The sequence below is a fragment of the Bos taurus genome, chromosome 28 (assembly GCF_002263795.3).
Source record: "Bos taurus isolate L1 Dominette 01449 registration number 42190680 breed Hereford chromosome 28, ARS-UCD2.0, whole genome shotgun sequence".
Taxonomy (NCBI): domain Eukaryota; kingdom Metazoa; phylum Chordata; class Mammalia; order Artiodactyla; family Bovidae; genus Bos; species Bos taurus.
The window spans coordinates 18267649-18279995 of NC_037355.1; the positions used below are offsets into that span (position 1 = coordinate 18267649).

The 12347-nt window shown below is 40.3% G+C and overlaps 1 protein-coding gene across 1 annotated transcript; it reads right to left on the bottom strand.

Annotated features, from left to right (window-relative positions):
- Nucleotides 1–3010: 3010 nt before the first annotated feature.
- LOC100139549 (DET1- and DDB1-associated protein 1) lies at nt 3011–3932 on the bottom strand. Its single transcript, XM_003587982.5, has one exon. It carries the CDS (start codon nt 3915–3917, stop codon nt 3561–3563), a length of 357 nt encoding a protein of 118 aa, XP_003588030.4. The 5' UTR covers nt 3918–3932; the 3' UTR covers nt 3011–3560.
- Between the last annotated feature and the right edge of the window lie 8415 nt (nt 3933–12347).

Here is a 12347-nt window from a genome sequence, read left to right on the forward strand (position 1 = left end):
TCACTGCAGATGATGACTGCAGCCATGAAATTAAAAGACGCTTGCTCCTTGGAAGGAAAGTTATGACCAACCTAGACAGCATATTAAAAAGCAGAGACATTACTCTGCCAACAAAGGTCTGTATAGTCAAGGCTATGGTTTTTCCAGTGGTCATGTATGGGATGTGAGGTTGGGACTATAAAGAAAGGTGAGCACTGAAGAACTGATGCTTTTGAACTGTGTGTTGGAGAAGACTCTTGAGAGTCCCTTGGACTGCAAGGAGATCCAACCAGTCCATCCTAAAGGAGATCAGTCCCGAGTGTTATTGGAAGGACTGATGCTGAAGCTGAAGCTCCAATATTTTGGCCACTTGATGCGAAGAACTGACTCATTTGAAAAGACCCTGATGCTGGGAAAGATTGAAGGCAGGAGAAGGGGGCAACAGAGGATGAGATGGTTGGATGGCATCACCAACTCAATGGACATGAGTTTGAGTAAACTCCGGGAGTAGGTGATGGACAGGGAGGCCTGGCATGCTGCAGTCCATGGGGTCACAAAGAGTCAGACATAACTGAGTGACTAAACTGAACTGAACTAGCTTCACAAGTCACATAGCACCACTTCCACCATACTCTATTTATTACAAGTGAATCCTGGAATCCAAATTAAAAGGGAGGAGAATCAGTCTCTACCTTTGAAGATGTGTCAAAGCATCTGTGAAACTGAAAATGAAAGTCGCTATACAATCCATGAATTCTCTAGGCCAGAATACTGGAATGGGTAGCGTATCCCTTCTCCAAGGGATCATCCCGACCTGGAATCGAACCAGGGTCTCCTGCAATGCATGCAGATTCTTTACCAGCTGAGCTATCAGGGAAGCCCTCAAAGTGTTAGGGGAAGCACACTGGTTGAATCCGCCCACCCTGGCTAGGCACCATAGTAACTATTTGCATGAGTTGTTTTACGACAGGAGGTCCTGGTAAGGAACAGGGAACTAATAAGCCTCCACCAACCAGAAAAGTTCGGGAAAGGTCAAAAGGAGACACCACCTGTCCAACCACCTCCCAGAATCCTTCTCTCTGACATCCATCTTGGCTGAACAAGTCAGAATGATTGGCTAAGGACAACCTGGAAATTAATCCCATCACTATAAAACCCAAGACTGCAAGCCATGTGACAGAGCTGTTCTCCTGGGTTCCCTTACCCTACTGCTCTCCACCCGGGTGCCCTTTCCCAATAAAATCTCTTGCTTTGTCAGCATATGTGTCTCCTCGGACAATTCATTTCCGAGTGTTAGACAAGAGCCCAGTTTTTAGACAAGAGCCCCCTTCCTGCAACAAAAGCATCTGTGGACATATGTTAAACCACCTCAATGCTCCTGCCCCATTGTTCTTTCTGTTCCCTTGCTCAGAAAACTCTCTCCCGTATCTGCAGAGCCCAATCCTACAAGACTTTCATATACATTTAACAGCATTCCTGGTCTCTTGCCACCAGACTCAAGGAGTATTCTGAATCCACATGAGGGCAATCGAAAATGTCTCCAGACATTGCCAAATTTTCCATGGAACACACATTACTCCTGGCTTAGAACCACAGTTCTTAAGATCTTAAGTTCTGTATTCATTTTTTCACCTCAATATTAAAATATGTTGATGTAGTCAACACTCTAGGAAAACAAAACTTTATTCTTTCAATCAGTATCCTGCTGAGGACCCCACTTTTCCTGTCCAAACTTTCTTAGTATCCCTTCACTCCTCTGGATTATTCAGCCAACTTATTTTTCTTATCTTCTGCTGTTTTTTTTTTTTTTAAACAATTATTGTCTCTTGCTTTTTTACCAAAAAGAAATGCAATTAATGAAAACCAACTCGTATTTTAAGCCTGGCTCAAATACTCATTCTCCCAGAAGTCCTTAGATGGAATCTTTTCCTCCCTTTCATATTTCTATTGTAATGCTCTCCATAGCCTGCTAGTAGAGTTAGGTTTATAAAAACCCAGACCTTCCCTCCCAAATGCCTCCTAGGGCCAGACATGATACCCAAATAGTATAGGCTGGATCTAACTGTCAATGACACTGATTTTCATTAGGGTCTTTAATATGAACAGATACTTCAAGTGATCACATCACTAGGGAAAAAGAGTTTAGAGGTTAGTATGGCAAAACTTCCTCTCAATGCTTTTTTTTTTTTTTTTTTTTGCTATTTCACCTTTATTAGAGGCTATAGTACAATGAAGTTGATCACTCACTTTGGATCATTACTGATTACTTTCAAATCCTGTCTCATAAACCATGAGATCGTGGGCAAGTTACTGAATTGTTCTGTCCCTCAAATCTCATCTGTAAAATGATGGCTTTTATAATACTAGCTCACGGGGTTTAATCACAAAACAGATCAACTTAGAGCTGTTCCAGCTGAATTAGGAGGAGGAGAAACACTTGGCATCACCCCCACAGACTGCAGTCTCTAAAGGCATGAACTCAGGAACCTACTGCTCTCTAGATTTGTTGGAGACAAACACCATTTTAGCGGTTCTACTGATAAACATATTGAAAAGGTAAATAATAGCTCAAGACAACATGGCTAGTGATTTTTTCCAAGGACTAGAATCCAGTTCCCCAATTCATAAACTAAGTGGTCTTTCCACTAAATCTGCCAACTGTGGTACTTTCCCAGCATCAGGGTCTTTTCAAATGAGTCAGTTCTTCACATCAGGTGGCCAAAGCATTGGAGTTTCAGCTTCAGCATCAGTCCTTCCAGTGAATATTCAGGACTAATTTCCTTTAGGATGGACTAGTTGGATCTCCTTGCAGTCCAAGCAACTCTTGAGTCTTCTCCAACACCATAGTTCAAAAGCATCAGCTCTTCGGTGCTCAGAATTCTTTATAGTCCAACTCTCACATCCATATACGACTACTGGAAAAACCATAGCTTTGACCAGACAGACCTTTGTTGGCAAAGTAATGTCTCTGCTTTTCTTTTTTTTTTTTTGGGGGGGTAGGAAAGATCCTCTTATTGGGGTGGACACGGAGCACGCACTAGTCCATGATAAAATGACTTAAGAGAAAGATCCAGAAGGGCTGACTTCTCCCCCTTACTCGAGCTCAGAGCAAGGTCTGGGCACAGAATAGGTCCCGGTGGAACTCGAGACAAGGCAAAGTCTTTAAGGCCCGGACCGGGAGGTGGGCGCTGGGAGAAGGGCCCCCACCCTTGCCGGCCGGCCGCAGCGGGGTCCCGGCTCTGGACCCTTGTAGACACGCTCCAGTTTTCCAGAGGAGAACTGGGGGGCAAGAGGAGGAAGGGGAGGGGACAGGGGGAGGTGAGTAACAACGTTTTTGTTTTTGTTTTAAAGCGTCTACCAACATCACACTACTGGGTCTGGCGTCCCCTGTAACCATCGCTTGGTGCGTTTTACAGCATAAATAAAAACTCAAGGAAAATAAATACATTGGCTCCTATGAGGTTGGAAGTGGTGTGGAAGGGGTATGGGCGGGCCGGCGAAGGGGTGGGGCGGGGTCGCTTACACAAGGCAGGTGGGCAAGGAGCAGACAAGATGGGAGGCGCCTGAGGGGGGCGTGAGTCTTAAGTGTCCTCGTGCATGTCCGGGCTGTCGGTCCGCGCGACCTTGCGGGGCGGCGCCGAGCTCTCGCCCGCTAGCTCCACTTGCTCCTGGTCTCTCTTCTTGGCGGCATTCTTTTTGTCCCATTGCTGATGTAGGTAGCGCAAAAGAATGTTTGTTTTCTCTGTCACGATGATCTGTTCAGACGGGTACTCCCTAGTGGGCAGGTAGACTGAGGGACGTCGGTTCGAGGCTTTGCACACAGAGTCGGCATGAAATCTACTAAAATTGCTTGGAGCAAGTTTCTTAATTTCATGGTTGCAATCACCATCTGCAGTGATTTTGGAGCCCCCCAAAATAAAGTCTCTCCGAGTTTCCATTGTTTCTCCATCTATTTGCCGTGAATTGATGGGACAGATGCCATGATCTTAGTTTTATGAATGTTGAGTTTTAAGCCAACTTTTTCACTTTCACTTTCATCTTTCACTTTCATCAAAAGGCTCTTTAGTTCTTCTTTGCTTTCTACCATAAGGGTGGTGTCATCTGCATATCTGAGGTTATTTATATTTCTCCTGGCAATCTTGATTCCAGCTTGTGCTTCTTCCAGCCCAGTATTTCTCATGATGTGCTCTGCATGCAAGTTAAATAAGCAGGGTGACAATATACAGCCTTGAAGTACTCCTTTCCCAATAAGAAACCAGTCTGTTGTTTCATGTCCGGTTCTAACTGTTGCTTCCTGGCCTGATTACAGATTTCTCAGAAGGTAGGTAAGGTGGTATGGCATTCCCATTTCTAAGAATTTTCCACAGTTTTCTGTAATCCACAGTCAAAGGCTTTGGAGTAGTCAATAAAGCAGATGTTTTTTCTGGAACTCTCTTGCTTTTTCTATAACCCAAGGGATGTTGGCAATTTCATCTCTGGTTCCTCTGCCTTTACTAAATCCAGCTGGAACATCTGGAAATTCTCAATTCATGTACTGTTGAAGCCTAACTTGAAGGATTTTGAGCATTACTTTGCTAGCGTGTGAGATGAGAGCAATTGTGCGGTAGTTTGAGCATTTTTTGGCATTGCCTTTCTTTGGGATTGGAATGAAAACTGACCTTTTCCAGTCCTGTGGCCACTGCTGAGTTTTCCAAATTTGCTGGCATATTGAGTGCAGCACTTTCACAGCATCATCTTTTAGGATTTGAAATAGCTCAACTGGAATTCCATCACCTCCACTAGCTTTGTTTGTAGTGATGCTTCCTAAGCCCCACTTGACTTCATATTCCAGGATGTCTGGCTCTAGGTGAGTGATCACACCATTGTGGTTATCTGGGTAGTGAAGATGTTTATTGTACAGCTCTTCTGTGTATTCTTGCCACCTCTTCTTAATATCTTCTGCTTCTGTTAGGTCTATACCATTTCTGTCCTTTATTGAACCCATTTTTGCATGAAATGTTCCCTTGGTATCTCTAATTTTCTTGAAGAGATCTCTAGTCTTTCCCTTTCTATTGTTTTCCTCTATTTCTTTGCACTGGTCGCTGAGGAAGACTTTCTTATCTCTCCTTGCTATTCTTTGGAATTCTGCATTCTAATGAGTGTATCTTTCCTTTTCTCCTGTGCCTTTCACTTCTCTTTTCACAGCTAGTTGTAAGGGCTCCTCAGACAGCCATTTTGCCTTTTTTGCTTTTCTTTTTCTTGGCGATGGTTTTGTTCACTGCCTGTACAAAGTCATGAACCTCCATCCATAGTTCTTCAGGCACTCTGTTAGATCTAATCCCTTGAACCTATTTGTCACTTCCACTGTATAATCGCAAGGGATTTGATTTAGGTCATACCTGAATGGTCTAGTGGTTTTCCCTACTTCCTTCAATTTAAGTCTGAATTTGGTAACAAGGAATTCATGTTCTGAGCCACAGTCAGCTCCTGGTCTTGTTTTTACTGACTGTATAGAGCTTCTCCATCTTTGGCTGCAAAGTACATACTCAATCTGATTACAGTATTGACCATCTGGTGATGTCCATGTGTAGAGTATTCTCTAGTGTTGTTGGAAGAAGGTGTTTGGTATGACCAGTGTGTTCTCTTGGCAAAACTCCATTAGCCTTTGCCCTGCTTCATTTTGTACTCCAAGGCCAAATTTGCCTATTTTACTCCAGGTATCTCTTGATGTCCTACTTTTGCATTCCAGTCCTCTATAATGAAAAGGATGTCTTTTGAGGGTGTTAGTTCTAGAAGGTTGTTGGTCTTCACAGAACCATTCAACTTCAGCTTCTTCAGCATTACTGGTTGGGGCACAGACTTTTATTACTGTGATATTGAATGGTTTGCCTTGGAAACAAACAGAGATCATCCTGTCATTTTTGAGATTGCACCAAAGTACTGCATTATGGACTCTTTTGTTGACTATGATGGTTATTCCATTTCTTCTAAGGGATTCTTGCTCACAGTAGTAGATATAATGGTCATCTGAATGAAATTCACCCATTCCCTTCCATTTTAGTTCAGATTCCTAAAATGTCGATGTTCACTCTTGCCACCTCCTGTTTGACCACTTCCAACTTGCCTTCATTCATGGACCTAACATTCCAGGTGCACACCAGGAGAACCTCGAGACTGAGCCAGACCTGCCTTTGAGTGTTTGTTTCCTGTGGAGGTACGGGTCAGCAGTGGCTTGCCGAAGGGACAGGTGCTCTGGGAGCAACCTGGGTATGGCATATGGCATAAGCCCTCTTGGAGGAGGTCGACATTAACCCCATCATAGAGCCACTAGAACTTACACAGGACTGGGGAAACAGACTCTTGGAGGGTACAAACAAAACCCTGTGAACACCAGGACTCAGGAGAAGGGAGCAGTGACCCCACAAGAGACTGACCCAGACTTGCCCATGAGTGTCCAAGAGTCCTACTTAGTTTGACTTATTTTCTTGAGCTGGCATTAGCGCCTTGCTCATGGTCCAGCAGATGGTAACCTTTCCCTACTTCCATTTTTCCTTCAGCTGTACCAATCTGCTTGTTGATTCTTGCCTTAACAGTAAGTTAACCGCCCTATCCAATAATTCCTTTCTACAAACTTCCATGACAACTCATCTCCTTTAAATTTGAATGGTATAAAATTAAACTCCTATAGCCTGTTGAATAAATTGACTTCTACTTATTTCTCCTAGATGTGAAAAATCTTTTTGTGATATATTCTGACATCAAAGATATTCATAGTATGTAACTGTACACTGCTTAATTCATCATTTTAGTAGTAAAAAGATACAAAGGCCTTCTGCACTTGTTGAAAAATTGCTATGTACAAGTTGTCATACTCCCTGTGGATCTCTCACAGCACTTAAAATCAGATGCATAATCTTATTATTGTGATTGTTCTTTTATAGTACCCATCATTGTTTTATGTTTTAATCTTTTCAACTGATTTGTTAAGTTCGTTGATGGTAGGTAGAAACTGTTATAAGTGTCTGTATACAGATATGTTTATTATATATACTCGTGCTCAGTCACTCAGTCACGCCTGACTCTTTGTGAACCCATGGACTGTAGCCTGCCGGATCCTGTCAATGGAATTTTTAAGGCAAGAATACTGGAATGGGTTGCCATTTCCTTCTCCAGGGGATCTTCCCGACCCAAGGATCAAATCTGTGTGTCCTACATTGGTAAGTGGATTCTTTACCACTGAGCCACCTGGGAAGACTGGTTATGTATATATATGAGGCAGGCAAATTTAAGCAGTAAGCCATACCAATAGTCTCTTATAGTTGATCCCACCAACTAAACTGTGCACTTCTCAAGAATACGTATTTTTTTAATCTTATAAACTCCGAGTTTTATTAGAAGGACAATAAGAATATGGACATATGTTAAGTATCTTTTAAATTTTTGTTCATGGGTTTCCCTCGTGGCTCAGCAGTAAAGAATCTGCCTGGAATGCAGGAGTCAGAGGTTCAATTGGCAACCCATTTTAGTATTCTTGCCTGGGAAATCCCATGGACAGAGGAGCCTGGTGGGCTACAGTCTCTGGGGTCGAAAGAGTTGGACATGACTTAGCAACTAAACAACACGACAAATAAATTGTCATGCACTGTAATTCCAGTATGCGCTCATCAAGCATAAAGTGAAAATGAGGCAGGAGTTATCCTTTCTTTTAAAATGATACATCTGTATGTATGTACACATATCACACACACAAGTACCAGCTCTTTCTTCTCATTCCTCTTTTTTGTTCCTATATTTCCTATATATTCCTATATTTGTTACATGCTACGTGTCAAGTTTTAAAAACAATGGAAGAACATATGCCAGGCCCTGGGCTATGCGTTACATGCATTATCTTATTTAATAATCACAATTATCCTAGGGCAAGTCTTCTACATTACATTTGTTTAGTGGGGTCACTATGAGAACTATTTAAGGATTAAATGAGTTAAGTCACATGCTTAGCATAATACTTTACACATAATAAATACATAATCATTCTCCCTCATTATTATCATGACAGGGTTAAAAGTCAAATAAGACATGCTCCCTGCCCTTGAAAAATCTAGCTTGGGGTAGGTAGAATTTTAAAATGGCTTCCAAGATTTCCTGCCCTATTAATATGACATCATGCCCATGACTATATCATAGTCAAGAGATTTTTCCAAATGTGATTAAGCTTACTAATCAGTAGACCTTGAATTAATCAAAAGAGAGATTATCCCGATGTGCTATATCTAACTACATGAGCCCTTAAAAAGCAACTTTCTCTAGCTGATTGGACAGAGAGATTCAAATCCTCCTGAAGGAGAATTTGGATGTGTCAGGTTTAATGAGCTACTGCTGACTTTGAAGACTGAGGGTCCACATATAGGGAATGGAGAGTGACCCCTGGCCAATTAACAAGCATGAGGAATGGAATTCTGATGACAATCTGAAAAAGACTGGAAGCAGATTTTCCCAAGAGCATCTAGATTACAGTCCAGCCTGGCTGACACCTTGATATGAGTTTTGTGGTATCCTAAGCAGAGAACCCACTGAAACTCATACAGATTTCTAATTTAAAGAAAGGTGAATTACAATATATTTAAAGTGATGAAAGCGAAGAACCTACAACCAAGAATACTTTACCCAGCAAGACTCTTGTTCAGATTTGATGGACAAATTAAAAGCCTTCCAGACAAGCAAAAGTTAAGAGAATTCAGCACCACCAAACCAGCTTTTCAACAAATGCCAAAGGAACTTCTTCAGGCAGGAACCACAAAAGAAGGGAAAGACCCACACAGAATAAACCGAAGACAATTAAGAAAATGATAAGAGAATCATACATATAAACAATTTCTTAAGCATAAATGGATTAAATGCATCAACCAAAAGATCTATAGACAGGCTGGGCAGATGAAAACACACATGCATGTATGGACTTCCATTTACCACATCACTCTATCTAATCACCTAAATTGTATGTAATTATTTTATATTAAGTTAATCATGTTTCCATTATGGCTTGCAATTGTAATTATCTTTAATTTTTGTCTGGCTATTGGTGTAAAAACTGATAAACATCTTTTACTATTGTGATTATACAAATATTATTCACTTTTAGAAAAGGCAGAGGAACCAGAGATCAAATTGCCAACATCCGCTGGATCATGGAAAAAGCAAGAGAGTTCCAGAAAAACATCTATTTCTGCTTTATTGACTATGCCAAAGCCTTTGACTGTGTGGATCACAATCAACTGTGGAAAATTCTGAAAGAGATGGGAATACCAGACCACCTCACCTGCCTCTTGAGAAACCTATATGCAGGTCAGGAAGCAACAGTTAGAACTGGACATGGAACAACAGACTGGTTCCAAATAGGAAAAGGAGTACGTCAAGGCTGTATATTGTCACCCTGCTTATTTAACTTCTATGTAGAGTACATCATGAGAAACGCTGGCTGGAAGAAGCAGAAGCTGGAATCAAGATTGCCAGGAGAAATATCAATAACCTCAGATATGCAGATGTTACCACCCTTATGGCAGAAAATGAAGAGGAACTAAAAATCCTCTTGATGAAAGTGAAAGTGGAGAGTGAAAAGGTTGGCTTAAAGCTCAACATTCAGAAAACTAAGATCATGGCATCTGGTCCCATCACTTCATGGCAAATAGATGGGAAAACAGTGGAAACAGTGTCAGACTTTATTTTTTGGGCTCCAAAATCATTGCAGATGGTGACTGCAGCCATGAAATTAAAAGACACTTACTCCTTGGAAGGAAAGTTATGACCAACCTAGATAGCATATTCAAAAGCAGAGACATTACTTTGCCAACAAAGGTCCGTCTAGTCAAGGCTATGGTTTTTCCAGTTGTCATGTATGGATGTAAGAGTTGGGCTGTGAAGAAGGCTGAGCGCCGAAGAATTGATGCTTTTGAACTGTGGTGTTGGAGAAGACTCTTGAGAGTCCCTTGGACTGCAAGGAGATCCAACCAGCCCATTCTGAAGGAGATCAGCCCTGGGTCTTCTTTGGAAGGAATGATGCTAAAGGTGAAACTCCAGTGCTTTGGCCACCTCATGCAAAGAGTTGACTCATTGGAAAAGACTCTGATGCTGCGAGGGATTGGGGGCAGGAGAAGAAGGGGACGACAGAGGATGAGATGGTTCGATGGCATCACCAACTTGATGGACGTGAGTTTGAGTGAACTCCGGGAGTTGGTGATGGACAGGGAGGCCTGGCGTGCTGCGATTCATGGGGTCGCAGAGTCGGACACAACTGAGCGACTGAACTGAACTGAACTGAACATTGTATTAACAGTCAAGAGAAAATAACAGAATTCTATATCACTAAAACTACGATTTCGTGGAAAAAAACTGTAATCATTTTTTAAAATCCAGATGCATATCAGAATTATTTTGGAATTTTTGAAAAATACAAATGCCCAAGTATTGCTTTTATTCTCCAAAGCTCTAGATTTGTTTCTAATGAGCATCCATGTTTAAAAACAACTGGACTATATGATGGTTTTTTACTTTTATCTCGTTTGTTTTACTTTTTCTATTTCATATTGTTTTACCATTTCATTTAGCTTATGTTTTCCAATTTCTTTTTATTTTTTTGCTGTTGTTCTTTCTCAAGCCTGTATCAAGCATAGTAGAAAAGCTTTTGCACACATACGTATATATAAATGGTATGTATAATATATATATTTTAGAAAACTTGTGAATGTTTGCCTGGCTAAAAAAATTTATGACATATTGATTCCACTTGTTGTACTTAGTATGAATAGAATGCCAGATTTCTAATTTATATTTACTCAAAACTTTGATATAGTTCCATGTATTTTACATCTATTATTACTGCTAAAAGACTAGAAAGTTTATTATCTTCATGATTTAAAAAAAAAATTGAATGAGGCTGGAAACATCTAATCCAATTCCGAGAATATAAAGAAATGCTATGTTGTAAAACAAAACAAAACAAAAACTAACATGTGATATAGTATTATTAACTAAATTACAGATTTTGTTCAAATTTCACAAAATTTTATGCTAGTATCCATTATTTGTTTTCATACCTTCCTTATTCAAGATTCCACATTGTATTTTAACTGCATTGAGCAGCTGCAGCTGCACCCAATAAATTCTGATAAATTTTATTTTTGTTGTTACAAATATTTTCTGATTTTCAGGTCTACTATATCCTTCTACGTTTCTGTATATTCATTCTATTTATTTTTGAGAATTTTATATTGAAACTCCAACTGAAATATTCTATAAGGGTGTATCTATAGCTTCTTAGATACACCCATCATTTAAAAGTGGACACTTAATTTCTAAATACATATGGTTTTTAAAGTATCTTTGATATTAATTTCTCATTTTGATATTAATTTCTTATGTAAATGCTTTCTTCTCTGCAATCACACTCTGTTTTTTTAGTCTTCTAACTTTATTGAGGCTTTCAACGGCTAAGTCAAAGATCCCTCTTGGTAAATGTCACATAGAACTTGAAAATATGCGGCTTACTTTCAAATATCTTCGATATTGATTTCTAAACATAATTCTACAGTGTTAAGAGAACACACTCTGTATGATTTCAATACCTGTAGACCATGGAAGTTTTGCACCTTAAGTCCATAGATATGTTTCAGTGTCTTATAGTCTATTGGAATTTGAATAGAATTTGTATCCTACTATTGTGTGAAACAGAGAAGGCAATGGCACCCCACTCCAGTCCTTTTGCCTAGAAAATCCCATGGAGGGAGGAGCCTGGTAGGCTGCTGTCTACCAGTTCTACCCCAGTTCATGGGGTCGCTAGAGTCGGACACGACTAAGCGACTTCACTTTCACGCACTGGAGAAGGAAATGGCAACCCACTCCAGTGTTCTTGCCTGGAGAATCCCAGGGACGGGAAGCCTGGTTGGCTGCTGTCTATGGGGTCGCACAGAGTCGGACACGACTGAAGCGACACAGCAGCAGCAGCAGCGCAGCAGCAGCATTGTGTGAGTTGTATAAAGCTTAAAAATGTTGAATTGGTTCATGACGATTTTCAGGTCTATTACATCCTACTTTTCTGTATATTCATTCTATTTATTTTTAAGGATTTGATATTGAAACTCCAACTAAAATTTTAATGTATCTACTTAAAAAAAATAAGTATAAGATGTAGTGGAACTACATGTAACTCTGTTATGTATTTTCCAAGCCTCCTTCTGTAAAGGTATTACCATACTTTCATAATTTAAAATATAAAAGAGAAAAAATAAAGAAATGCTAGATAATGAAAAGGATTTTAAGTTGATGATAATGTGTTATGCAGAAGCAGCACATAACATTAATATGTAGGGGAACACAAAATACAAACAAGGACT

Bases quoted from the DNA above. Each gene is read 5' to 3' on its own strand.
- LOC100139549 (XM_003587982.5), bottom strand. From the start codon at position 3,917: ATGGAAACTCGGAGAGACTTTATTTTGGGGGGCTCCAAAATCACTGCA.